Source organism: Trichosurus vulpecula, chromosome 1 (assembly GCF_011100635.1).
Source record: "Trichosurus vulpecula isolate mTriVul1 chromosome 1, mTriVul1.pri, whole genome shotgun sequence".
NCBI classification, from domain to species: domain Eukaryota; kingdom Metazoa; phylum Chordata; class Mammalia; order Diprotodontia; family Phalangeridae; genus Trichosurus; species Trichosurus vulpecula.
Window position 1 is genome coordinate 201,352,835 of NC_050573.1, and position 26,942 is coordinate 201,379,776.

The 26,942-nt window shown below is 38.8% G+C and overlaps 1 protein-coding gene across 6 annotated transcripts in view; it reads left to right on the forward strand.

The window, feature by feature from the left end:
- Positions 1–26,942, forward strand: part of LOC118845333 (myelin basic protein) — a 236,933-nt gene that overhangs the window by 43,252 nt on the left and 166,739 nt on the right. For all 6 annotated transcript variants that reach the window (XM_036753250.1, XM_036753231.1, XM_036753257.1 and 3 more), the window contains exon 2: positions 24,663–24,738. In XM_036753250.1, the coding sequence (XP_036609145.1) occupies positions 24,688–24,738 (51 nt within the window). In that variant the 5' untranslated portion in view covers positions 24,663–24,687. The remainder of the gene's footprint in view (positions 1–24,662; positions 24,739–26,942) is intronic.

A 26,942-nucleotide genomic window follows, 5' to 3' on the forward strand; every position in this document is an offset into this window, starting at 1 on the left:
TTGCATCACAAAATTATCCCCTTGTTAAGGTCTTAAATTAAAAAAAAATTTAAATTAAAGTATTTCTTTTTTTTCTTTTTTCTACTACTTCTTCCCCGTTGGTGAAGAAAAGGAAAGGAGAGTTAAAAGAGAAGAGGAGAGGAACTTTTGTAAAAATATGTACAGTCAATCAAAACATACTCCCATGTTGGGTTTGTCAAAAAAATGCATGCCACATTCTGCATTTTGAATCTATCATCCCTCTGTTAGAAGTCAGATAGCATGTTTCATCATTTTTCCTCTGGACTCATGGTTGATCATAACATTGATCCAAATTCTTAAGTCTTTCAAAATTGTTTTCCTGTACAATACTGTTGTTATTTTATAAATTGTTCTGATTTTGCTCATTTCATTCTGCTTGAGTTCATACTACTCTTCCTGTGTTTTTCAGAAACCATCCCAAAGTATTTAGCTACATCCATATTCCATGTGTTCAGCTGTTCCTCCAGTTGATGGGCACTCCTTAGTTCCCAGTTCTCTGCCATAATGAAAAGAACTCCTATAAATATTTTTGTATTTATAGATCCTTCCCCTCTCCTTTTTTTTTTTTACTACAATCTCCTTGGGATAGAAGTCTAGTAAGGGATGGTTGGGTAAACATATATGCAGTTTAATGACCCTGGGAATAGTTCGAAATTGCTTTCCAAAATGACTAGACCAGTTAATAGCTCCACCAACCGTGAATCAACACACCTGTTTACCTGCAACAACTTTCATATTTGTCATTTTCCTTTTTTGTCATCTTTGTCAATCTGATGGGTGTGAGTTGGAATCATGAAATCATATGTTTTCATATGTTTATGGATAGCTTGGATTTTTTCCTTTGAAAAGTGGCTGTTCATAGCTATCCATATCATGTCATATTTATTTATCACTTGGGGAATGATGCTCGATGTCTTCAAGCAGAGGCTATACGACTACTTGTTGCTGATACCATAGAGAAGGTTTTAGTCAGTTATAGGCAGCAGTTTGCTGGTAAACCAGCTCTCAAATATACATGCACACATATACTTTTAAGTTTAATTTGCATTATCAACATTTTCTCCATTACTTTCTTGAGTTTGGATAATCCACAAAACAACAAATCAAGCCCTGATTTTTAGCATTTGCAGATTTCAAAGGTGTAAATACTCTCACTAAAATTCAAATGTGACCTTGAAAAAGTCACTTAACCTCTATCTGCCTCAGTTCCCTCATATGAAAAATGGGGATAATAATGGTATCTTACCTTCCCAGGGTTATTGTGAGGATAAAAGGAGTTAATATTTGTTAAAAGCTTTGCAAACCTTAAAGCACTACACAAAATGTTTCCTATTATTATTATTATAATTGTTATGGTTGGATCATCTCACAACTTTAAAATATTATAGGGAACATTGGTCCTGACTCTGCAGAAAAGCAGCTTCTTAAGATCTGTAGAAACAAAGTGATCCCTTCTCTTACTCTGTGGGGTTTGAAGCACCCTGTCTTAACAGAAACATGCCTCTACTCCTATACTTTCTATGGAGATACACTAGAAGATTACTACTTCAGGATAACAATTAACTTCCTATTTTCAGTACTCTACATTCAGTGAAACAGCAAGTCATTCTTCTACCATCCAGGCTGAAGTTATTTTTAATTCTATAATGTTAAGGGTAGATTTAGGTAAACTCCATTATTTTCTTTTTTTTTTAATTTTTTTTAATTTAATTTAATTTATTTATTTTTTTAACTCCATTATTTTCATTCGGAATCTGGTGAATCAGTTTATATATTATTACATCTAGCAGTCAAGCACTAGCGATTATGTATATACATCCAATACCTGAACATACCATTGCATAGTGCATCTCTGAGCTCATTGGTGTGGGTATTTCCTCTACAGATACAGATTTCAATGCATCCATGTCTGCCTATTTTGGGAGAGAAGGAGGGAACTTGGGGATGCTCCAGATATCTTCTGAGGCCCCTTCCAACACTAGGTCTTTAATCCTATGGTCTTGTGTACCTCTTATCCATGCCCTTCCCTAAAGGTCAGCCCAGGGAATCCACTCAGATTGCTAGGGGCCTTTCTTCAGTTCTCTTGACTTTATTAGAGTGCCACTGAAACATAAATACTGTTCAGTGGTTATCCCTCAATCTTGCCACATGACCTACCCATCTTCTTTTCGATCTTAATACTTTTTTGATTATATACTTTAACGCCCTACTCCTTCAAAATTCCTTTTTTGTCATGTGATACATCCCTGCTCATACTTACCATATGGTTCTCCATTACCATGAGGCAGCTCCTCATTTTCACAATTTCCTAATTTTTCTTCCCTTATAGATAACAATTTCAACCTATGAAGCTCTTGTACATAACAGAGAATAATTGGAAAACCTGTAATACTTCTATTTATTATTACTATTTGCTAATAATAATAATAATTGGCATTTATTATTGTCAGTAATAATAAAAATAAGAGCTAGAACAACTCAGCGCTTTAAGGTTTACAAAGGACTTTACATGAGCTATTTCATTTGATCCTCATAACAATCCTGTGAAGTATGTGCGGCTATCATTAATAATTTATACTTTTAGCATGAGGAGGAGAAAGAGTACCAGATCATGAAGATGTGGGTATGAGGGCCAAATCTTCCATTTAGTGCCTGTGAGGGCAAGACACTTCATTTCTCTACCTCAGCCCTCATTTGTAGAAAGGAGATCATAATATGTGCATTACCTCCCTGAATTGTGATAAGGAAAATGCTTTTGAAAATAATATTTAATTTTCTTTAAGTTCATGGAAAAACAATTTTTAATATTCATTTTTTAAAATTTTGAGTTCTAAATTCTCTCCCTTCCTCCCTCCCCTCCCCCAACCTGAGACAGTAAGCAATCTGATAAAGGTTATGCATGTGCAACCATGTAAAATGTATTTCCATATTAGTCATTTTGTGGAAGAAACTTCAAAAAGAAGGAAGAAAGGAAAGAAGGATGAAAGAAAAAAGTTTGCTTTGGTCTGTATTCAGACACCATCAGTTCTTTCACAGGAGGCATAAAGCATTTTTCATCATGAGTCCTTTGGGATTGTCTTGTATCATTGTATTGCTGAGCATTCACAGTTGTTCATTGTACAATATTGTTGTTGCTGTGTACAATGTTCTCCTGGTTCTGCTTACTTCATTCTACATCAATTCACATAAATCTTTCCAGGTTTTTCTGAAGTCATCCTGATCGTCATTTCTTATACCATAACAGTACTCCATTTCAATCATACCACAACTCTTTAGCCATTTCCCAATTGATAGGCATCCTCTCAGTTTCTTATTCTTAGTCACCACAAAAAGAGCTGCTATAAACATTTTCGTACAAATAGGTCCTTCCACCCCTCTTTTTTTATCTCTTTGGGATACAGACCTAGCAACAGTATTGTTGGGTCAGAGGGTGCATACAGTTTTATAGCCTTTTTGGTCATAGTTCCAAATTGTTCTCCACAATGGTTGGATCAGGACAATGCTTTGTTGACTGTAAAGAGCTACATAAATATGAGCTATCATCACTTAACAGTTGTTTAAGGACTTCTGTCTTTATTATAGGCGTTACTTAGCTGCACCTCTGGAAATTTATGATAATTTGGACAGAACTGATATTAACTTTTATTAAATAAACCATTCATAGTATAAATTATGCAAATAATATCATAAGGAGTTCTGCCTTCCTAGAAAACATCAAGTGGGTGATATTTTCCCAGTGAAATTGTTATAAATGATATTTAATTGCCTAACTGATGACTCTTGAATCCTAGAGAAATGGGAGAATGAGTAGTATTCCAGGGGTGGCTACCTCCTACCATACCAAAAAATAAAATTAACAAACTCTAAACTCAGAGAGCTCCCTAATGACTAGTACAAAGGGAAGGAACTCTCTACAGGGTAATTTCACAAAAAAGAAATAACTGAAGGATAACTCACCAGCTTGTTTTTCCAGAGCATTCATAGCTCTAGGACTCCCCTGTTTCCACAGGCCCATGCTTCCATTTGCTGGCACCCCTGTGACATTAATAACTGCTGCAATTTTGAGCATATAGCTTTTGAAGTTAATCCCTTTTCAGTATCGCGGGGTGTCCTCACTTCCATGGCAGGTGGAAGTCTCATTACATAGGGTGATCTTGCTGCTTTCTGCCCCCTAATTCTACTCGTGTCCCTCTCCCATGCTGACAGTTCCTTAATCTGTCCACGGCATATTCAGTTTTGGAGTTAATTTGATGACAGTGTCCCAGTAGAAACTCTAACAACAGAGTAAGATGAGGCTCACAGAGAATCAGTCATCTAAGAAAAAGGAAAGTTTTCCATAACATGAATACAGACAAGAAACAAGAAATTTCATTACAAGACAGTACTTTCAATACGAGATAATAGTGATTAAGACATCTCCAGAGCAATGGTATAAAACGCAAATAGAAATGGGAGCTAGTATTCCTTGCAGGTAGGTGTCACAGTGAATAGAGTACTAGGCCCAGAGTCAGGAAACCTGAGTTCAAATCTGCCCGCAAATGTGACCCTGGGCAAGTCATTAACCCTGTTTGCCTCAGTTTCCTCACTTGTAAAATGAGCTGGAGAAGGAAATGGCAAATCGCTTTAGTATCTTTGATAAGAAAACCCAAGTGGGATCACAAAGAATTGGGCACGACTGAAATGACTGAACAACAACATTTTTTTTGAACTTTATATCATTTTTATTCAATATTTTAGTTTTCAACACTGATTTCCACAATATTTTGAATTACAAATTTTCTCCCTGTTTCTACCCACCCCTATTCCAAGATGGCATATGTTCTGATTGCCTTGTTCCCCATTCAGTCCTCTCTTCTGTCACCCCACTTCTCCCCCCATCCCCTTTCCCCTTACTTTCTTGTAGAGCAGGATAGATTTCTATGCCCCATTCCCTATATATCGTTTCCCAGCTGCATGCAAAAAACAAATTTTTTTGCTTTTAAAAAGTTGAGTTCCAAATACTTTTCCCTCTTCCCTTCCCACCTACCCTCCCTAGGAAGGCAAAGCAATAAAACATAGGTCACATATGTATCATTATGTAAAACACTTCCACAATACTCATGTTGTGAAAGGCTGACTATATTTCTTTCCATCCTATCCTGTCTCCCTTTATTCAGTTTTCTCCCTTGACCCTGTCCCTTTTCAAAAGTGTTTGCTTTTGATTACCTCCTCCCCTATCTGCCCTCCCTTCTGTCATCCACCCTTTTTTATCCCCTTCCCCTTACTTTACTGTGGAGTAAGATACCCAATTGAGTGTATGTTATTCCCTCCTCAAGTCAGTTCCGATGAGAGTAACATTCACTCATTCCCCCTCACCTGCCCCGTTTCCCCTTCCAACAAAACTGCTTTTTCTTGCCACTTTTATGTGAGATAATTTACCCCATTCTGTCTCTCCCTTTCTCCCTCTTTCAATATGTTCCTCTCTCACCCCTTAATTTTATTTTATATTTTAGATATCATCCCTTCATATTCAACTCACCCTGTGCACTCTGTCTATAGATATATATATTCCCTTCAACTACCCTAATACTGAGAAGGGTCTCATGAATTACACACATCATCTTTCCATGTAGGAATGTAAACAAAACAGTTCAACTTTAGTAAGTCCCTTATGAATTCTCTTTCTTGTTTACCTTTTCATGCTTCTCTTGATTCTTGTATTTGAAAGTCAGATTTTCTATTCAGCTCTGGAATTTTCATTGAGAAAGCTTGAAAGTCCTCTATTTTATTGAAAATCCATATTTTTCCTTGGAACATTATACTCTGTTTTTCTGGGTAGGTGATTCTTGGTTTTAATTCTAGCTCCTTTGACCTCCAGAATATCATATTCCAAGCCCTTCGATCCCTTAATGTAGAAACTGCTAGATCTTGTGCTATCCTGATTGTGTTTCCACAATATTCAAATTGTTTCTTTCTGGCTGCTTGCAGTATCTTCTGCTTGATCTGGAAACTCAGGAATTTGGCTACAATATTCCTAGGAGTTTTCTTTTTGGGATCTTTTTCAAGAGGTGATTTGTGGATTCTTTCAATTTCTATTTTACCCTCTGGTTCTAGAATATCAGGGCAATTTTCCTTGATAGTTTCTTGAAAGATGATATCTAGGCTCTTTTTTTGATCATGGCTTTCAGGTAGTCCAATAATTTTTAAATGATCTCTCCTGGATCTATTTTCCAGGTCAGTGGTTTTTCCAGTGAGATACTTCACATTGTCTTCCATTTTTTCATTCCTTTGGTTCTCTTTTATAATATCTTGGTTTCTCATAAAGTCACTAGCTTCCACTTGCTCCAATCTAATTTTTAAGGTAGTATTTTCTTCAGTGGTCTTTTGGACCTCCTTTTCCATTTGGCTAATTCTGCCTTTCAAGACATTCTTCTCCTCATTGGCTTTTTGGAGCTCTTTTGCCATTTGAGTTAGTCTATTTTTAAGGTGTTATTTTCTTCAGTATTTTTTTGGATCTCCTTTAGCAAGTCATTGACTTGTTTTTCATGATTTTCTTGTATCACTGTTATTTCTCTGCCCAGTTTTTCCTCTACTTCTCTAACTTGCTTTTCCAAATCCCTTTTGAGCTCTTCCATGGCCTGAGACCAATTCATATTTTTCTTGGAGGCTTTTGATGTAGGCTCTTTGACTTTGTTGACTTCTTTTGGCTGTATGTTTTGATCTTCTTTGTCACCAAAAAAAGATTCCAAAGTCTTGAGTCTGAATCTGAGTCCATTTTCACTGCCTGGCCATGTTCCCAGGCAACTACTTGACCCTTGAGCTTTTTATCAGTGTATGACTGCTTGTAGAATAGAGAGTACTTTGTCCCAAGCTTTAGGAGCTGCGCTGCTGTTTTCTGAGCTACTTCTACACAGCAAGCTCTGCCACACCAGCACTCTTCCTCCCCCAAGTACTGCCAATCCAGACCACGACCCAGATCCAAGCAGGCTCTGCACTCCAGCTCTGATCCGCTGCTTAATTCCTCCCACTGGGTGGGCCTGGGGCAGGAATCAACCATAGCTGGAGCTCTGGAACCAGCCCCAGAGCTGCACCATGTCTGTGCCCCCGAGGCTGGGGCCGACCATGCACTCCTTTTACTCTGATTCAGCAGTTTTTCCCACTAATCTGCTCTTGTCTTTGGCATTTCTGGGTTGAGAAGTCTGGAAACTGCCACAGCTCAATGATTCAGGGCCCTACCGGCTGTTCCGCCTGGCTCCCAGTCTGGTTGGTCCTGGTGCAGCCCATGCTGGGATGTGCTCCACTCCACTCCAAGCTCCATGTGCTAGACACTTCCCAGGCTTTCCTGGGCTGGAGCCCTGCTTCCCTCTGTTATTTCTTGGGTTCTGAGCCATTAACAAGATTCTCTACATAATAATTCCTACCAGCTACACATCAACGTAGTTTTAAAATGTAATGTTATCTATGTTTTATTTCATTTTTTATTTATTTTGTAAAATATTTCCCAATAATATTTTAATCTGCCCCTGTTGTTGGCAGTGTTTTTGACACCTCTGCTCTAGAGTACTCTTGTAACACTTTTGGGTTAACCGGAAGAAATACAGGTATCCATTTGGGGGATATTCCAGTGGTCCTAGTGACCAACCCCTTGTAGACCTAAGTAGGAAGTACTCTGCTTGAATATTGTCCACTTTTTTCTCTTCTTAGGAATGCTAGGAATCCATTGACTGATTTTCCATTATCTAGTCGGTGTGTAGGACTTAAGAAAGGTCACATTTTGCTCTCAACCATATTAAAAGACATTGTCTCTAACAGATATATGGTATATCCAGCCATAGCATTGTGCAGATCCACGAGCCAGAAATCCTTCCACCGTCCTGTGACTTGGGGGATCTTTTTAGCACTAGCAAGACAGAGAAGTTACCTAATAGGCTATCAGAAGTATGCATTTAAATTAACAGTCATCGGAGCCCTAATTTTGGCCACCTGGATTTACCTAGACCAGACTCTGAAAAAGAACCCACAGAAACTGAAAGGAGCACTGTGAAAGATCATATCATAGCAAAATTCTCCCATATCTTGAATATAAATCAAGAAATCCAAAGAGAAACATGAGTAAGCTCCTTCATGTACCCCATTATTGTACCAAAAACATCCAGAGCTCCAAACCTTGGAAGAAAGACCCTAACAGGAACCCTGAACCTTGGAAGAAAGACCCTAACAGGAAAGCAACTTTAGCTCAGGTGAACAGTCCAGAAACAACAGCCAGGGAAGCCCTGGGAAAGAGTGGAAGAGGGTAGAGTGAAATAAGATCCTGCAGCAGGATCTTCCTGACCAGGAACTAGAGAGGGCTGACCAAGGACACTGAAACTTGTCAGCTCTCTGGGCTCAGATACATCAGGGAAGGCGGAAGCCTGTGGCAGGGGCCAAAGAATTGAGGAAGGCACCAAATGGGGCCTTACCACCACATCCAAGAGTGTAAGAGGAAGCAGAGCCCAGCCCTGGTACAAAACCCCAAATCAAGAATCTAGGATGGAGATATGAGCAACAGAAGAAAACCTTGAACAATATGAAAAAATATGAGTCAAGACACAGCCGCAAGGTAAACCTAGAAGAACAAAGTAACACCACAACTACCACGATCATGTCCTCAGAGGGGAAAAAAAGTGCCTGACTTTAAGATTAAAGGTAGGGATGGGGAATATGATTTCATTCATATAGGGAACTCAGAAATAAGGAAACTATCTACCAATGCTGGTCAAAACATTTCCTGCAACTTATGGTCTTCTCTGAGCATTGAAAAATTTAAGTGACTTTCCCTGTGTCATATAGCCAGTTTGCATTAGAAGCAGGTTTAGAATGCAGGTCTTCCTGCCCCCAAGATGGGCTCTCTATCTGCTAGCTGAACGCTGAAATCAAGTAAGGAATTTTATGAGTGAAATTATAAGTAGAGAGCTCTAACAGAAAAAAAAGAATAAATGGCTTAGAACAAAAGATACAAAAAATTAGCCAAGAAATGAAATCATTGAAAATTATCTATATTTAATAGAACTCACAGACTCCCAAGACAACAAGAAATAGAACAAAATTCAAAGATGTAAAAAATGAGGGAAAATAATATTTGCAATTTTCATGTGCAATCATATTTTAATTATGTTATGGAAATGCTTGTTTTATTCCATAAATTAAAAATAAAATATTAAAAATAAAGGGAAATAAAACATTTTTGCCATTAGAAATGACCAATCTGGAACATAAGTCAAGGAAGGATAATTTAAGATTCATCAGACTTCCTAAAAATGATGACTAAACAAAAGCCTGGCAATCATATTTCAAGAAAGACACACTAAACAATGAAATATACTTAACATAAGTATTGAATGGCGCTTAAGTACTTGAAGAAAAATTATATTCACCAAAGGTAGAAATAGGCAGTAAAATGATAATTGTGAGGGACCTTAGTGTATCCCTCCCAGAATGAGAAATCTAACAAAAACAACAAAAAGATCAACATAAAAGGAGTTAAAATCCTGAGCAGAACTTTAGAAAAGTTTGAAATGATAGATTCTGAAGAGGGACATCATCTCCAGCAGGCAATGAGGGGACCTGTAGAAGGTGGGGTTTGGGAGAAGTCTTGCAGGAAGCTGGGAGTCAGAGGTTAGAAGAGCCCAGGGAAGCAGGGCCGCCAGTGCAAATACATAGTCAGAAGCTGGGGGCCCATGTGTGAAGAATACTATTTAGGGGTATTGGCCATTATGGAGGGCTTTTAGCACTTATCCAACCAAGTGCCCTTGAAGAGTTTGGCCTTTGTTTCCTTGACTAAATTAGGAGTTCTTCATGACCTCCTTGCCTCAAGGGAAAGCCTAGTTTACATGGGTTTGAGTGACATGTTTGTGACATCAGAGGCTTTTAGACCATGTGGTTTAAGCATTTTTGTGATGCTTTCAGGTCACATGGGTGAGTCGCATGTGTGACTCACTTTTGACCCTGAACAAGATGTATAAACCCAGAGGTTGGCGTTCTCCCGGGACTGTCACTCTTGGCAGAGTGCTGATGTGGAGACTCTGGGCAGCTGTAGTTGAGAGCTTGTAAACCTGGATGTTCGGACTTTGTTAAACCCTGGTAACTATGAACTGAGATTCGAATCAGACAAGGTCTGTCTGTCGATGTTTGTAATTTGTCTGTATTTGCTCTGAACTTCAGGGTGCTGGCTTTTCCCCCTGAACTAAGTGAATGATATTTGTGTGTTCGATTAAACTGAGATTTTTAACCCCTTAACGTTACTTTCCTTAGTAAAGCAGATCAAAAGAACCTGTGCTTGCGACATTCTTGTTGTTGGGCTCAGGTTGGTTTTTCACCCCCACAGCAGCTGCTAGCCTAATTGTTGCAACAGTAGGCTAGAACAGAAGTATTGTACTAGAGGGGATTCTTTTATAAGCAGGCCAAAAAGGTAGGAAGAGACTAGATTATGATGAGCTTTAAATACAAAACAGAGAACTTAACATTTTATCCTGGAGGTAATAGGGAGCCAGTGGAGCTTGTTAAACAGGGAGGATGGCATTTTCTGACATACACTTTATGAAAATCACTTTGACAGCTGGTGGAAGCTGGCAGACCAATTAGAAGGAAAGCCACTAATTTAGGTGGGAGGTGATGAGGGCCTGTGCAAGGGTGGTGACTGTGTGATAGAAGAGAAGGGAACATTTGAGTGATCTTGTGAATGTAAAAATGGCAAGGTATTTACAGCAAATTTTATATGTAGAATAAATGCAGATAATCATTTGAGGAGACTGGGAAGATGGTGGTTCCATCAATACTAATGGGAAAATTTAGAAGAGTGAAGGTTTGGGTAGGGGGAAGATAATGACTTCTGTTTTGGACATGTTGAATCTGAGATGCCTACTGAACGTTCAATTTGAAATGTGTGATATGGGATATAGCGCTCAGGAGAGAGATTAAGTTTGGGTATAACCGCCTAGGAAGCTAGTTTGGCACAATGGATAGAGCACTGGGTCTGGAGTCAGGAAGACCTGAGTCCAAATCCAGGCTCAGACACTTAACTAGCTCATGACCTTGGGAAGTCACTCAACTTTCCTTTGCCTCAGTTTCCTCATTTGTAAAATGATACTAATGATAGCATCTACCTCCCGGGCTTGTTGTGAGGATCGGATGAAATAATATTTGTAGAGTACTTAACATAATACCTGGCACATGGCGGATTCTATATAAATACTATTTATTATTATTATTATCAAGATCTGGGAATCATCTACATAGAGATAATAGTTGAGAGCTGGCAAGGTCACCAAGAAAGAAAATACAAGTGCAAAGGGCCCAAGACAGAGCCTTAGGGTTTGCTTCCAGCTTTGAGTCAGAAAAATGGATCATGATTCCACAAAGAATCTTGGGAAGAAGCGAACAAAGATGTAGAGAAAGAATCGAGAAAAAGCCATATTACAAAAACCCACAGAGGAAAAATTATGCAGAAGAGGGTGATTTACAGGGTCAGAATCTTCAGAGAGGGTAAAAAAGATGAGGTTTGAGCAAAAGACCATTAGATTTGACAATTATGGAATCACTGGTAAATTTGAAGCAGGTTCAGTTGAATAATGATGAGTTTGGAAACCAAACTTTGGAGGATTTTGAAGCTAATGAGAGGAGAGGAAGTGGAAGCACTTAATGTAGATGACTTTCTCAAAGATGCCCTCCGCCTTCTGAAATTTTCTAAGGCTTTCAATTGTACAATAAAAGCAGATAGCATATTCAACAGTCTTAAGACCTGGTTTATCTCACACCCTATCTTTATCCACCTACAAAAATGTTATTATATAATTACATGTAAATATATTACATAATAAAATATTATTATAAAACCATACATCAACATTGCTGTAGAGGTTGTTCCCTTCCTCACGTGCTTTCCCATACCAGGATACTACTTCTACTAATGAAAGTTAACATCAGAAAAGAATGTCACCATATGGGTTGAATTTCTTGTAGTAAAGACCACATTTGAGGTATGGAGACACCATCTTGAGGAAATCCAGTGCCCCATCTTCATCCTTACCGGCCATAGAGATCCAGAACTTTTTCAAAAGCTTGACCAATTACCACATAATCATTTTTTAGTAAGTCCAATTTAACCATCTATTCTACTCTAGGTCATTCAAATCAGCAGGCAGATGTTCCACCATAAAAATCAAGATTTAGACACCCAGTGGCTCAGCCATCCTGTGAGGCTCTTTTGCAGACTATTTATTAATCTTCTCTCCCTCTCTTGCTTTCTCTCTTTTTCCATTATTGTGCATTAGAGGCTTGAAACTATTTACCCCAGAAATGATTCACATTTGTACTATGAGCTCTCTGATTACTAGGGCAGCTTCAGTGAGTCACTCTGTGCATTTATCAGATTTGCTTTTTCAATTTGATTAGTTTCAAAACCTGATGATCTATAACCATTGAGATCATTTTGTCCAGCAGATGCTTTTTCTCAGCTTGCTGCAGTAATCAGTTTCTGGTGCTGAGTTTTTAGCTGGTAATATCCCATTATTGTGACTACTGAGTTAAGCAAAGGTTCAGTTTTAATGAAATCGTTTGTCAATGCTTTGTAATAATTAGCCAGAAAACAAGTAACATAGGAAGCCTGCATCCTTGTTTCTGCTATACCTATAAATTGTTGTGAGACGTTCAATAAGTTTTTTTTTATATTTCTGGGCCTTAGATTCTCCCTCTAAAATAAGAGAGTTGATTATAGACTAACCTGTGAACTACGGATCCTGATGGGGAGGTGATCAGGGGAGTGAAGTAATTGCAATTAAATCCATTTTGAGATGTACTATGTGTAATATTTCAAAGGGTCCTTAACTCCATTTTGAGATACAGTATGTGTATCAAGCTTTGTCATTTTGATCTTCTTTAGTTCCAATGAAATATTCAGTACAACAGTATAATAAGCACATACCTTATATAGAAAGTTGTTTGTCCTTCATTCTCAAAGAGGGCCAATGACACCAGACAGGTGATTTCTTGACTCACAAGTGAATTGGATTTAAGTGAGGCAGGGCTGTGCAAAGGTATCAGCCTCACTCTCTCCTTCAGAGTCATCGGAATCCATTGGCAAGACGTAGGTTAAGACAACTGGCTATGGCCCCCTTATATAGACTGAATCAATAATGTCTCACTCATATTTTTCATATGTATATAGATACTATTGTGATTACTGAAATATTCTTTTAAGAGTACTTCCCAAAGATTATATGATACATTGGACAAAGCCCTGGCTCAGGACTCAGAGGTACTGGGTTCAAATACAGGGTCTAATATTAAGTACTATGTGATCTTGTGTACGTCACTTAATTTCCCTGGGTCCCAGTTTTACCTTCTGTAAAATTATAGTGTTAAATTAAATTACTTCTAAGGTCCCTTTGAGATCTAAATCTGGGGTCCTACATAGTAGCTTTCTGTCTTCATATATTTTCTCAATCAAATCATAGTAAAACTGCTATCGTGCTGGAATCTGAAAATATTTTGACATTAAAAGAGGATCTTCATACTTGTAAAGGTTGGAAACCACTACCCTAGGGGCTCTGTCTCTTCATTCTCTTCTAGCTCTAAGTTTCCATGATTCTATGAGTCCATGGTTATGTAAGAAATGTTACAGGCAAGAAGGCGATTTTCACTGGAATGAAATAACTTAAAGTCTCAAAGACTCCCATGCATCAAATTGTTCTGTCATTTTCTTATTTTTTTAAATTTTCCTTCCACCAGAGAAATTATTTCATTAAAATTTGAGTTCAATTCTAAGATGATCTCCAATGACTCACGAATTCACAGAATATCTCCTTCTTTTCTTCTGTTTTCAGCATCTGGGAGTCTATATGTAGTATAAGCAAGTTTGCCATTTTACTGAGTAGTGACTAGAATATCTGGGAAAGCAGCTGAACAGAACAAATACAACTTGGAGTTAGGAAGAATTGGGTTCATCCCTCACCTCAGACATGTAATAACTTTGTGATGGGCGAAAGTCAATTTACTTTTTCTATGAGTCTCATTTTCTTAATCTGTAAAATGAAAATACTATCATCTTCCTCACAGGGTTGCTGAGAGGTTCAAATAAGGTAGTGACTGTAAAATATTTTTCAAAGCTTAAGTGCTAAATAAATATAAATTGTTAATTGTATTATTTTATTTCATAAGTAATTATCACAGGCCTTGATGACATGTGTGCATTTATAAAAAACCAACATAAATAGCCCATTTTTCTTGGAGGAAATATTCTCTCTCCATGGAACATAGAAACAGAGCCAGAGCCAATCATTTCCGTAGCTAAAATAGAAAGCCACTTTTGTGTTGAAATTTGAGGAACATTTAAATATCCCCATACCCCAAAATACCTCCTTCTATCAGCTCCCCACGTCATTTGCTGTTTGGCTCAAAGCATTAAAGAAGACCTCTGTTAAAGCAAAGACATTCTTTGGGAAGGTACAGCGCATTAACATTGTAGTGTGACTTTTATAGGATTTGCAATTTGGAAGGAGATTTAGAAGTCATCAAGTCTGAGCTCTTCGCTTTACAAGAGAAGGAAACTGAGGCTCAGGGAGGTTAAGGGAGTTGCCAAAGGTTACACAAATAGTAAACAACAACCTGTGATTCAAACATAGGCCCTCTAACTCCCAATCCAGTTCTCCTTCCACTCCACCATGTTTAATCCAGTTCAGTCCAGCATGCCTCGGTTAAGCCCTATGTGGCAGTAAGCCTGCAGGGCACCAATGTTACAAAAGCTTATCGACGCTTAAATTCTACTGGCAGGAAAACAGCATGCATGAAGATAAGTGTCTACAAGATATACACAGAGACAATAAAATTTGTTTTAGAGGGAAGGGAGAGCATTAACCACTGGCAGGATCAGGATAGACCTTGTGTAGGAGGTGGTACCTAAGCTTTCTTCTCAAGAAAGAAGCCAGGGATTCTGTGAGGTAGAGGTGAAAAGGGAGGACACGCCAGAAATGAGAGAGAAGAAATTTATGCGAAGGGACAGGGACAGGAGATGGAATGATGTGACCACTGACTAGGCAAGTTTGGCTAGTGTGCTGTGGGAAGACTAATGTGAGATTAATTTGGGAAGATAGTCTGGAGCCAGATGGTAAAGGGCAGGGGTGGGGAATCTGTGGCCTCAAGGCCACATGTGGCCCTCTATGTCCTCAAGCATGACCCTTTGACTGAATCCAAACTTCACAGAATAAATCCTCTCAATAAAAAGATTTGTTCTGTAAAACTTGGACTCAGTCAAAAGGCTGCACCCGAGTACCTAGAAGGCCACATGTGGCCTCTAGGATGTAGGTTCCCCACCCCTGGAAAAGGGTTTTGAGTGCCAGAGGAAATGTGGTTTTTTATCCTAAATGCTGTAGGGAGCCACTGAAGCTTCATAGGCCGGGGAATAATCTGGTCAGATAAGCACTTTAGAAATTTTAAGTTGCAAACTGTGTGGAAGATGGATTGGAAAGGTGACAAACCTAAATGTGTGCAGACCAGTTAGGAGATTATTGGAATAGTTCAGGCAAGAGGTGATAGTAGAATGAGCTACGTTGGGGGTTATAGGAGTAGAAAGAATGAGACGTAAGATATATGAGATGCAGTGAAAGTAAATAGCACTGAGACTTGGTGACTAAATAGGAGAAATAAGAGAAAGTGAAGAATAGAGGATGACTCCCCAACAGAGAACCTGGGGGACTGGAAGGATGGCGGTAACTTCAACAGAAATAGAAACACAAGTGTGCTTTGAGGGAGATAGCTGTTTTGGATGTGTTGATTTTTGAGATCCATACAGGACATCCAGCTAAGGCTGTCCAGCAGGCATTTGGGGTCATAGACTACTTGATAATATAACAAAGGAGACTGAGAAGGATCCCTCATGTAGGCAGGAGGAGAATTAGGAGATTACAGGATCTTTTTTTTTTAATTTAATTTATTTAATATATTTAGTTTTCAGCATTGATTTTCACAAGAGTTTGAATTACAAATTTTCTTCCCATTTCTACCCTCCCACCCACTCCAAGGTGGCGTATATTCTGGTTGCCCCATTCCCTAGTCAGCCCTCCCATCTGTCATCCCATCCCCCTCCCATCCCCCTTTCCCTTCTTCTCTTGTAGGGCAAGATAAATTTCTACACCCCATTGCCTGTGTATCTTATTTCCTAGTTGCATGCAAAAACTTTTTTTGTTGTTGTTGCTTTTGAACGTCTGTTTTTAAAACTTTGAGTTCCAAATCCTCTCCCCTCTTCCCTCCCCACCCACCCTCCCTAAGAAGGCAAGTAATTCAACATAGGCCTCATGCATTATCATTATGTAAAACCCTTCCACAATACTCATGTTGTGAAAGATTAACTATGTTTTGCTCGCTCCTTCCTAACCTATACCCCTTTATTGAATTTTCTCCCTTGACCCTGTCCCTTTTCGAAAGTGTTTGTTTTTGATTACCTCCTCCCCATCTGACCTCGCTTCTATTGTCCCCCCTTTTTTATCTTCTTCTTCCTTCTTTCCTATGGGATAAGATACCCAATTTAGTGTGTATGGTATTCCCTCCTCAGGTCAGATCTGATGAGAGCAAGATTTACTCATTCCTCCTCACCTGCCCCCTCTTCCCTTCCTAGAGAACTGCTTTTTCTTGCCACTTTTATGCGAGATAATTCACCCCATTCTATCTCTCCCTTTCTCAATATATTCCTCTCTCATCCCTTAATTTGATTTTATTTTTTTAGATATCACCCCTTCATATTCAACTCACCCTGTGCCCTCTGTCTATATATATACATACACACACACATCTACATATATGCATACATAGACACACACATCTACATATATGCGTACATAGACACACACATATATATATATGCATATTCCTTTCAGCTACTATGATATTGAGGTCTCATGAATTATACACATCATCTTTCCATGTAGGAATGTAAACAAAACAGTTCAACTTTAGTAAGTCCCTTATGATTTCTCTTTCTTGTTTACTTTTTCATGCTTCTCTTGATTCTTGTGTTTGAAAGTCAAATTTTCTACTCAGCTCTGGTCTTTTCACTGAGAAAGCTTGAAAGTCCTCTATTTTATTGAAAGTCCATATTTTGCCTTGGAGCATGATACTCACTTTTGCTGAGTAGGTGATTCTTGGTTTTAATCCTAGCTCCATTGACCTCCGGAATATCGTATTCCAAGCCCTTCGATCCCTTAATGTGGAAGCTGCTAGATCCTGTGTTATCCTGATTGTATTTCCACAATACTCAAATTGTTTCTTTCTGGCTGCTTGCAGTATTTTCTCCTTGATCTGGGAACTCTGGAATTTGGTGACAATATTCCTAGGAGATTTCTTTTTGGGATCTATTTGAGGAGGTGATCGATGGATTCTTTCAATTTCTATTTTGCCCTGTGGCTCTAGAATATCAGGGCAGTTCTCCTTGATAATTTCTTGAAAGATGGTGTCTAGGCTCTTTTTTTGATCATGGCTTTCAGGTAGTCCAATAATTTTTAAATTCTCTCTCCTGGATCTATTTTCCAGGTCAGTGGTTTTTCCAATGAAATATTTCACACTGTCTTCTACTTTTTCATTCCTTTGGTTCTGTTTTATAATATCTTGATTTCTCATCAAGTCACTAGCTTCCATTTTCTCCAATCTAATTTTTAAGGTAGTATTTCTTCAGTGGTCTTTTGGACCTCCTTTTCCATTTGGCTAATTCTGCCTTTCAGGGCATTCTTCTCCTCATTGGCTTTTTGGAACTCTTTTGCCATTTGAGTTAATCTATTTTTTAAAGTGTTGTTTTCTTCAATATTTTTTTCAGTATTTTTTTGGGTCTCCTTTAGCAAGTCATTGACTTGTTTTTCATGGTTTTCTTGCATCATTCTCATTTCTCGTCTCAGTTTTTCCTCTACTTCTCTAACTTGCTTTTCCAACTCCTTTTTGAGCTCTTCCATGGCCTGAGACCAGTTCATGTTTTTCTTGGAGGCTTTTGGTGTAGGCTCTTTGACTTTGTTGACTTCTTTAGGCTGTATGTTTTGGTCTTCTTTGTGACCAAAGAAAGATTCCCAAGTCTGAGGCTGAATCTGAGTGCGTTTTTGCTGCTTGGCCATGTTCCCAGCCAACTTACTTGACCCTTGAGTTTTTCAGCAGGGTATGATTGCTTGTAGAGCAAAGAGTACTTTGTTCCAAGCTTGAGGGGATGTGCCGTTGATTTCAGAGCTATTTCTATACAGCCAGCTCTGCCACACCAGCACTCCTCCTTCCTCAAGAACCACCAACCCAGACCTGACAAAAATCTTAAGCAGGCTCTGCACTCCTGCTCTGATCCACCACTTAATTCCTCCCACCCGGTGGGCCTGGGGCTGGAAGTAACTGCAGCTGTAGTTCTGTAGCTGCACCACCCCCACTGCCCCTGGGGTGGTGGCTGAACCGGGAACTCTGTCCCCCACAGCTTTTTCCCACTAACCTTCTCTGTTGTCTTTGGTGTTTGCGGGTTGCGAAGTCTGGCAAGTGCCACAGCTCACTGATTCAGGGCGCCAGGGCCTGTTCTGCCCAGCTCCCGGTGTGGTTGGTCCTGCTGCCGCCCAGGCTGAGCTCCACTCCCCTCTGCTCCGTGCACAATAGACCTCATCCAGCAACCATCCAGGCTGTCCTGGGCTGGATCCCTGCTTCCCTCTGCTATTCTGTGGGTTCTGTAGTTCTAGAATTTGTTCAGAGCCACTTTTTTAATAGGTTTTTGGAGGGACCTGGTGGGGAGCTCACGCAAGTCCCTGCTTTCCAGCCACCATCTTGGCTCCGCCCCCCGAGATTATAGGATCTTGAAAACCAGAGGGAATAGAGTATCCAGGAGGAAGGAGTAATCATCTGTGTAAACAAATTGCAGAGAGGTCAAGAGGACTGAGAAAAGGCTACTGATTTTACAATTCGGTAATCTTTGGTAGCCTTGGCAAAAGCAGTTTCTTCTCTTTCTTTTTCTTTTTTTTAACACACACAAGCCTTGGTTATTATTTGAACAGGGTTAATGTTTCCCCTCATCTCCCAGTGTTTCAAAATCATTGTAATAGGAGGACACCTGTTCCTTTTACCTGATTAAAAGGTTTGGCACGCACTGGTTTGTGTAGCGAAAGGAGGAGGTACAAATGTTAAACTGACCAAAAAACCAGTTCTCTTGTTTAGCACTACGTTATGCAATGCTGCAAACTTTTATACCAGTTTCAAAAACTTCTGGTTGATTAAATACTCTTATAGATAGATAGAGATATAAAAATTAAGTCAACATTTGCACTTTTTAAATGTGAAAATGTTAAAATGTAATTCTGAGTAACTGTGCATTTGCCATAGAGTCCTTGCTAAAGGGACTATAAAAATAACTTTGTAATAAAAAAAAATCCATGGTCAATTCTGTAAGTTCAGAGTAAATGTGCTGTGTAAGCAGGATGCTGATCCATTCCTGAGGGCTTGGAAGTTTTGAATTTAGTTATTCCCAATGGTGTGCCAAGGGAACCTAACAACTATTGATTTAGCCTTGAGTTTTTAATGTTCCAGTGCTTTGCTGCTTAGGTTGACCCCATGAACCAATCAGAACTAAATATTGATTAGGCCCTTCAAGAATCAGGACTGCCTCAAACAGGTGCTTCATTAGCAGATGTGGTGACTCACCAATCCCCTGCACAAAGCTTTGTTGATGCACAGATGTAACTATGCTGTGGTTCCTTTTGAGCTACCAAAGTGTCAGACCAGGGACTCTGGGGTGCAACCATAAATTTGTGATTGGAAAGAGGCTTGGTGTGCAGTGTTTTGAACTGACATGTCATCCTGGAAACTATCAATTCTGCTCGGATTTAGAATGGGGAAAAGGGCATTTCCATAATGCAGAAGGTAGCTGTGCAGTAAGGAAAAGTACATTTAAAGGTAGTTTAAAAACCAGATTAAAATTAAATTGCCACTCAGAAGCAGGAAGAAGTCCATTTGCTTCTTCCTCTACCCCCTCCCCAGTCAACCACATCTGTTGGGTTCTATGGGTTGACAGGAGCAGTTTCATTTTAGTTGTCAGGCAAGCTAACAGGTACCTACTGCGCACTATGCACTGTATGAAGCTTAAGGATAAGTATGGTTGGAGTTGGAAACCAGAGTACAAGAATCATTTGATGAATTCTTAGCCTGGAGAAAAGGAGGCTTGGGGTGGGCAGGTTAAATTTCACAAATGATTTCAAATATGTGAAGAGTTGTACTTTGAAAGAGGAATTTAATTTTTTCTGCTTGATACCGTAGGGCAGAATTAGGATGGAAGGTACAAGGTACAAGAAGAAAGTTCAACTCCGTTTAAGAGAAAAAAATTTAACTAGTTATTACTCCCTTGAAATAACCACCTAGGTCACTAGCAGTGAACTCTACCTGTGCACATATTTAAATGAAGACCGGTTAACCATTTTTAAAGATGCTGTAAATAGCATTCTTACTTTAGTTAAGGACTGGACTAGTTAAACACTAAGATATTGCTAGGATTCTTTTGTAGTGAAGACACTATGGCCCAGTCAGCTTCATCTTCCCCCCCCCAGGGCTCCAGGGTACTCCTGAGGAGTTAGGTTGTCTCTTTATTAATGTCATCATCCTGAGCCCTCACCAACTGAATTCCTTGAACTCTTAGGTGCCAGTGTTATTGTTGTTATTGGTTCAGTTGTGTCTGACTCTTCATGACCCCATTTGGGGTTTTCTTAGCAAAGATACTGGAGTGGTTTTCCATTTTCTTCTCCAGCTCATTTTACAGGTGAGGAACTAAGGCAGACAGGCTTAACTGACTTACCCAGGGTCACACAGCAAGTGTCTAAGGTTGGATTTGAACTCATGAAAATGAATGAGTCTTTGATGGCAAGCCCAGTTCTCTATTCACTGTGTCACCTAGATGCCCCTAGGTGCCAGTGTCCCAGTTCAATGAAGCCACTTAACGGTGATTAACTTTTATGAAAGGACATTGTTTCACAAATAACACACAGGAGGCACTGGAGTTTTTGGACTCCAGCCTCTAACAGGTTCACTCTGTCAGATAGGAAGGGCAGTAGGACAGCTTCGGAGGCGTTAATAATCTTACTTAATTCTAGTCCATTCACAGGTTAACTTTAGCAATATCATTATTCAGCGCAAGCGTAGTAAGTATTACATTATCATCCCCTATCTCACTGCACAGCCTCAGTAGGACTGCCTATCACTATGATTCTAGGAATTACTGTCTAGGACCCTTAGGACTATTCTGGGAGTTATTATCTAACACCTGGAAACTAGACATTGCCATGGCTGTGGATCCTGAAACACTAAACTCTAAGAGGGATAACAAAGTCCTCCTTACATACAGACATTTACTTCAAAGATGAAGCAATAACAAAAGTCCATTTTCCCCCAACATCTCAAGAGTCACATTCTCTCCTACATCAGCTAGTCTTTGGACAGTGAGCTTAGATTTAACTCCATGCCTATGGAGCACTGGTCCCACTAAGTTCATATCCAAAGGTAAGACTGGATGTTGCCAAATGAGTCTTTGTCTCAGTTACTGCTGAGATGGACACATCTCAGTCACACCTAAGGCCATTGATGATGAGCTGACTACAAAACCGGGACACTGAGACAGACGCCAGGACAACACTCACCCTTCAAGAAAACAAGCCAATAAGGCAGGCAAAGAGCCTAGGCCTATATTCTCAGGTTCCATTACCTCTGAAGGGAAAAGGTCTGAGACCTCACCACTTTTACAGCACTGACTTTCACCAGATATTATGAGCGAAGGAGTCAAAGAGATCCACTGAAGAGTTAAACAGAAAATGAGCTGAAGAAAATGGCTAAGGACAACAGAGGTCTTTTTTGAAGGAGCCCCCTGTTTGAGTTCTTAGCCATTTGAAAAGGCTTCTCCTAACCACATGGTTAACAGACCAGTAACAGAATGTTCATGACTCTCCCAGAAGTAGGGAAATGCCATATACGAGCCTCCTTTACACTTTCGTTATCTGAAATTGGCTACCTAGACACCTTGCAGCTAGATGGTGCAGCGGATGGGGTGCTAGACCTGGAATCAGGATGAGTTCAGATCTAGCCTCAGACACTTATTAGCTGTGTAACCCTGGGCAAATCATTTAACCCCTGTCTGCCTTAGTTTCCTCATCTATAAAAGGATAATAATAGCACCTACCTCCCAGGGTTGTTGTGAGGATAAATTGAAATAATATTTATAAAGTACTTTGCAAATCTTAAAGCACTATAGAAATATTAATTATTGTTATTATTGGAAAAGTGTGGGATAGAATGAGGTTTTTGACAGTGAAGATGCTGCCTGAGTGTGATGGCTGGGAAGATAAGTGTCCTTCTGTGGGGTGGCCCTGAGACTCTATCCAGAAAGCTTTATTAGGACACTGAGTGCCAGGGGAAAGGGGCCAAAAATGAATTAGGGGGCACAGAAAGGAAGACAAAGTGCCCTAAATACAGATTTCAGCTAAGTCATAGTTTTTATTCAAAGATAAGCTTTTAAAAACTTGACATGCCTGGAAAAGGATAGATGTTAGTTAGCATAACGCTTTCTTTTAGGCAGTGTTTATATTGGCATCTCAACAATAGCTGGTACATGGGGCTCCTATTCTTATTTTCTGATAATGGAGAAATAGTTTAGGCTCCAGGAGGGGAAATTTTTTTTCTTTGAAGGAAAACTGCACTCACAGGAAAACATTTTGTATTCTTTGAACCCAACAGGTAGCATTTATTACTACAATGAAAACATGTAATGTTTGTATGTTAGCACTCCATTTCTTGATGGGAGGGAAACAACAAAATTTTAAAATTTATCTTTAAAAACTCATAACCTGTACCAAGGGGCAGGCTGTTAGTAGGAAAATCCAGGGAAATGCATTAATACAGTAGTAGTAATTGTTTTCGTTGACATGCAGTTAAAAATCCAAAGATAGATATTAGACTGTTGCTAAAATGCTATTTAAGAGGCAGATGTCTGAGACAGTGAATCAAAATGGGCAGACTTTGCCTTCTGAACCAGCTATTCCATCTTCTCCCAAATTTTGGGGATTCTTTATTTTCTACCTTAGTAAGTCTGATTTCTTGATATTCTTATGTTTAAGAGGTAGAGCCTTTTATAAAAATTAACCATTCCTTATATCTTACTACCTTTTTAAAAAAGTTCTGGGTACTTTCCTACTATTATATCACCTTTATTACAACATATTTGAATACATATAGTAAAAGTATGTATATGATCTTCAAGATATTTTTATAAGTGACTGTTTTCATTTTTGTAGACAGGGAGAAAAGATAAGTGAACTTTCCAGTGAGAGAAGTTAGGTGTTGAATTTAGCCACCAAACTTAGCCCTCCATCCTTGAGAACAATCATTTTTTTATTGTTGAGACACTTAATTTTGTTAATATATTGAAGAATTTATATAGAGGTGAATCACAGAAAAATCATAAATGAAAAATGAGACATTAAAAGAAGAAACTTACATGAGCTGATATAATGAGAAAAAACTTATTGGCTAACCATATTGTAATATTTGGTGACTCAAATTACACATTTTTGTAGAGTGGATGGCATCTACATACTTCAACAACAAAAAAATTATATTTTCCATTATTTTCACCTGGAAATGTTCTTAATTGGTTCAAGGGCAAAATTCAGTATAGTGGCAATTCAGTATAGAAATTAATTAGTCCATGCTTTTTTTTTTTTTTTGGAGGGGCCGAAGGCAGGGCAATTGAGGTTAAGTGACTTGCCCGAGGTCACACAGCTAGAGTGTGTCAAGTGTCTGAGGTCGAATTTGAACTCAGGTCCTCCTGACCCCAGGGCCAGTGCTCTACTCACTGTGCCACCTAGCTGCCCCTCTCCGTGATTTTTTAAAAAGCAATTATAAATGTAACATTGTAAGTTTCTATTTAATAATGACTGAACATTGTATTTAATTGAATTATTTAAAGATGTGCAGAGAATAATGATATTTTACCAAAATAGTCTCCAGTTTATGTTAGAGAGAGAGAGTTTTGGTGGCTAAAGGCTTCCTGTATGAGATTACCTTTCATCTACTCTATATATATATGACTTTTTCATACCTAGTACAAATGTTGTTTCCTCCATTAGAATGTATACTCCTTGAGGTCAGGGACTGAGGTTTGGTTTGGTTTGCCTTTCTTTTTATCCGTATCTCTTAACCTGCCATGAAGTAAACATTTAAGAAATGCTTGTTGACAGGCAATAGCTATTCTCATATACATACAGATAGATATAATAATAGTAATAAATAATACATAGCATTTATATGGTACCTCCTGTACTTTTATCTTCACAACTTATCTTTTATTTGACTGCTTTCATCTTTACAATGACCTGGGAGGTGGGTGCTATCATCATCCCCATTTTACAGTTCAGGAAACAAGGCAAACAGAGGTTCAGTGACTTGCCCATGGTCACACAGCTAGTAAGTGTTTGAGGCTGGATTTGAACTCAGATCTTCCTGAGCCCAGGGCCACTGCAGCATAGAGCTATGTATATATAGGCATGGTTCTGTTTTTTTCGTAGTTTATGAATTTGTCACAGTTTTATCCAGATTTTTTGTTCCACGCTACAGGTTTCTAAACTAAAAGCTTATTTTTTTCTTACTTTCAGCGTTTGACTAGTTGAGTGACTCAAGATGGGAAACCACGTAGGAAAGCGAGAACTAACATCTGAGAAGCCTAATAAGGTAAAAAGTGACACTTTGAGAGTTTGAATGCTCTATAATGTCATTGATGACCATACATCCAAGATTATAGCTCCTCTGCATCTTGTCATCTGGTTGGGTTTTTTTTTGTCCATGTTTGGCTGTAAATCTACTACTCAAAAATCTACCTTAAATGTAGGGGGGCGTCAGGAGGTCAGTTGGATTCATTCTTTCATTCAGTCTCTCAATCTAAGTCCATCCCATCATCCATATTCTTATTCTCTACTTCTTGAACACAGTAAGTTAACTCAGCTTAAAAATGAAGCCCATTTCTAAAATTTCATGTGCCACCTCTGGAAATTCAGATAACCAGCTTAATAATCAGCTTTTGCTTTGGACTTTGGCCACTTGACTTGAAGCCAGAAGACTTGATTTTGAATATGACTTCCACTTACTAACACATGAACTTTGGAAAAAAAAACACTTTAATTCTCAGAACCTGTTTCTTTATCTGTGAAATGGAGGTAATATCTGTACAACCTACGTCACTGAGTTTTGAGAAAAAAATGCTTTATAAACTGTATGGTATTCTATAAATATGATCTTATTATTTCAAAATCCCTGCAAATAATAGATTTGAGGAATGGATTTTAGCCACTATATCATCTCACTGACTGTTGGCTGGCACAGGTAAGATCTGTCTGAGACTTCACGTATGTTGTTGTTCAGCTGTTTCAGTTGTGTCTGACTATTCATGACCCCCAAATGGGTTTTCTTGGCAAAGATACTAGAATGGTTTGCTGTTTCTTTCTCCAGCTCATTTTACAGTTGAGGAAACTGAGGCAAACAGGGTGAAGCGACTTGCTCAGGGTCACACAGCTAGTGGATATCTGAGGCCAGATTTGAACTCAGAAAGATGTGTCTTCCTTCAGGACTCCAGGCCCAGTGCACTATCCACTGCACTACTTGGCTGCCTGCATTTTAGTAGACAGCACGGCTTCACAGACCATGAAGGACTTAAAAGAAAGTCATTGTCATGGTAGGTTCTAGAAGCCCAATACAATTTTTTCATGAAGAAGATTAAAGTTACTAATCTACCAATCAAGCTCTCCCTGTGTAGTATATAGAAAACTGAACTGGGAAGTCAAAGAACCTGGATTAAAATATTCTTTCTGCAACCTTCTACATGTGTAACCATGGGCAAGTCAATTTCCCATCTTGAGACCTCAGTTTCTTCATCTGTAAAATTAAGAGGTTGGATTAGTTGATGTCTAAGGGCCTTCCTGTTCTAAATCATTTTTTCCTGTGATCTATCTACCTTTAATAAGTTCATATTGTCCTTATACAAGGATATTCTTATACTCTATTGTACATATGCTGCCTATGAAAGGTATTAAACTATAAACTCTCATAATAGAGCTAAAGATTAATGGGTTTTCTGTCTGGAAAAAAGTAGCCTAAACCGGCTTCCTGCTCCCCATATTCAGCTACCTTTTGTCTCTTCCCATTTGGTTACTATTCTTCCCTTGGTGGGATATGTTTATGTGTGTGATATCAGCACACACCAGTTTCACATCCCTTACCAGGTTTGGACCCCACTGAGGGTTTAATCTATCCATTCTTTCTTACTGGGGGGATACGTTCTGGAAATTTAAGTCTTTGGGCAAAGTGAATTCAACAGCTTTTGAGGTTTTTCTTTAGAACTACACTGAGCCAACCATGTGAGTAGCTGTCTCTTCAGTAGAAATTGTTTTGCATTTGTGTGGTGGCTTGTTTACAAGACAATTAACTTGTTTCTGCCATAGAATTTATTGGCCTCTAGTAATGTCTCTATCTCAGTACATCTATTGACACAGATATTTTCTAATTTTGTCCTTTGATTTTTTATTTCAGTTGTGTTAACTCCTTTATCAATCCACATTTGAGATCTGATTGCTGATGGTTAATCTTAGCAACGTCATTATGCCTACATGTACAATTTACAACTAACAAAGTAGGGTATTAGATGATATGTTCATTTATTTAATGAGTTGGGATACTTTATCTGCTATCAACCAAGTTTTGTTTAACAAATTTTATACATATGTGTGTACGCATATATACATATGTATGTACATATATATGCATAAATATATATGTAAATATCTAGTTTTCATTTTTAATCACCAGCCAGATATATATATATATATGAAAATGACCCCAATAGGCCCCTCATCCTTACCAGTTTGCCTTATAAATTATCCAAA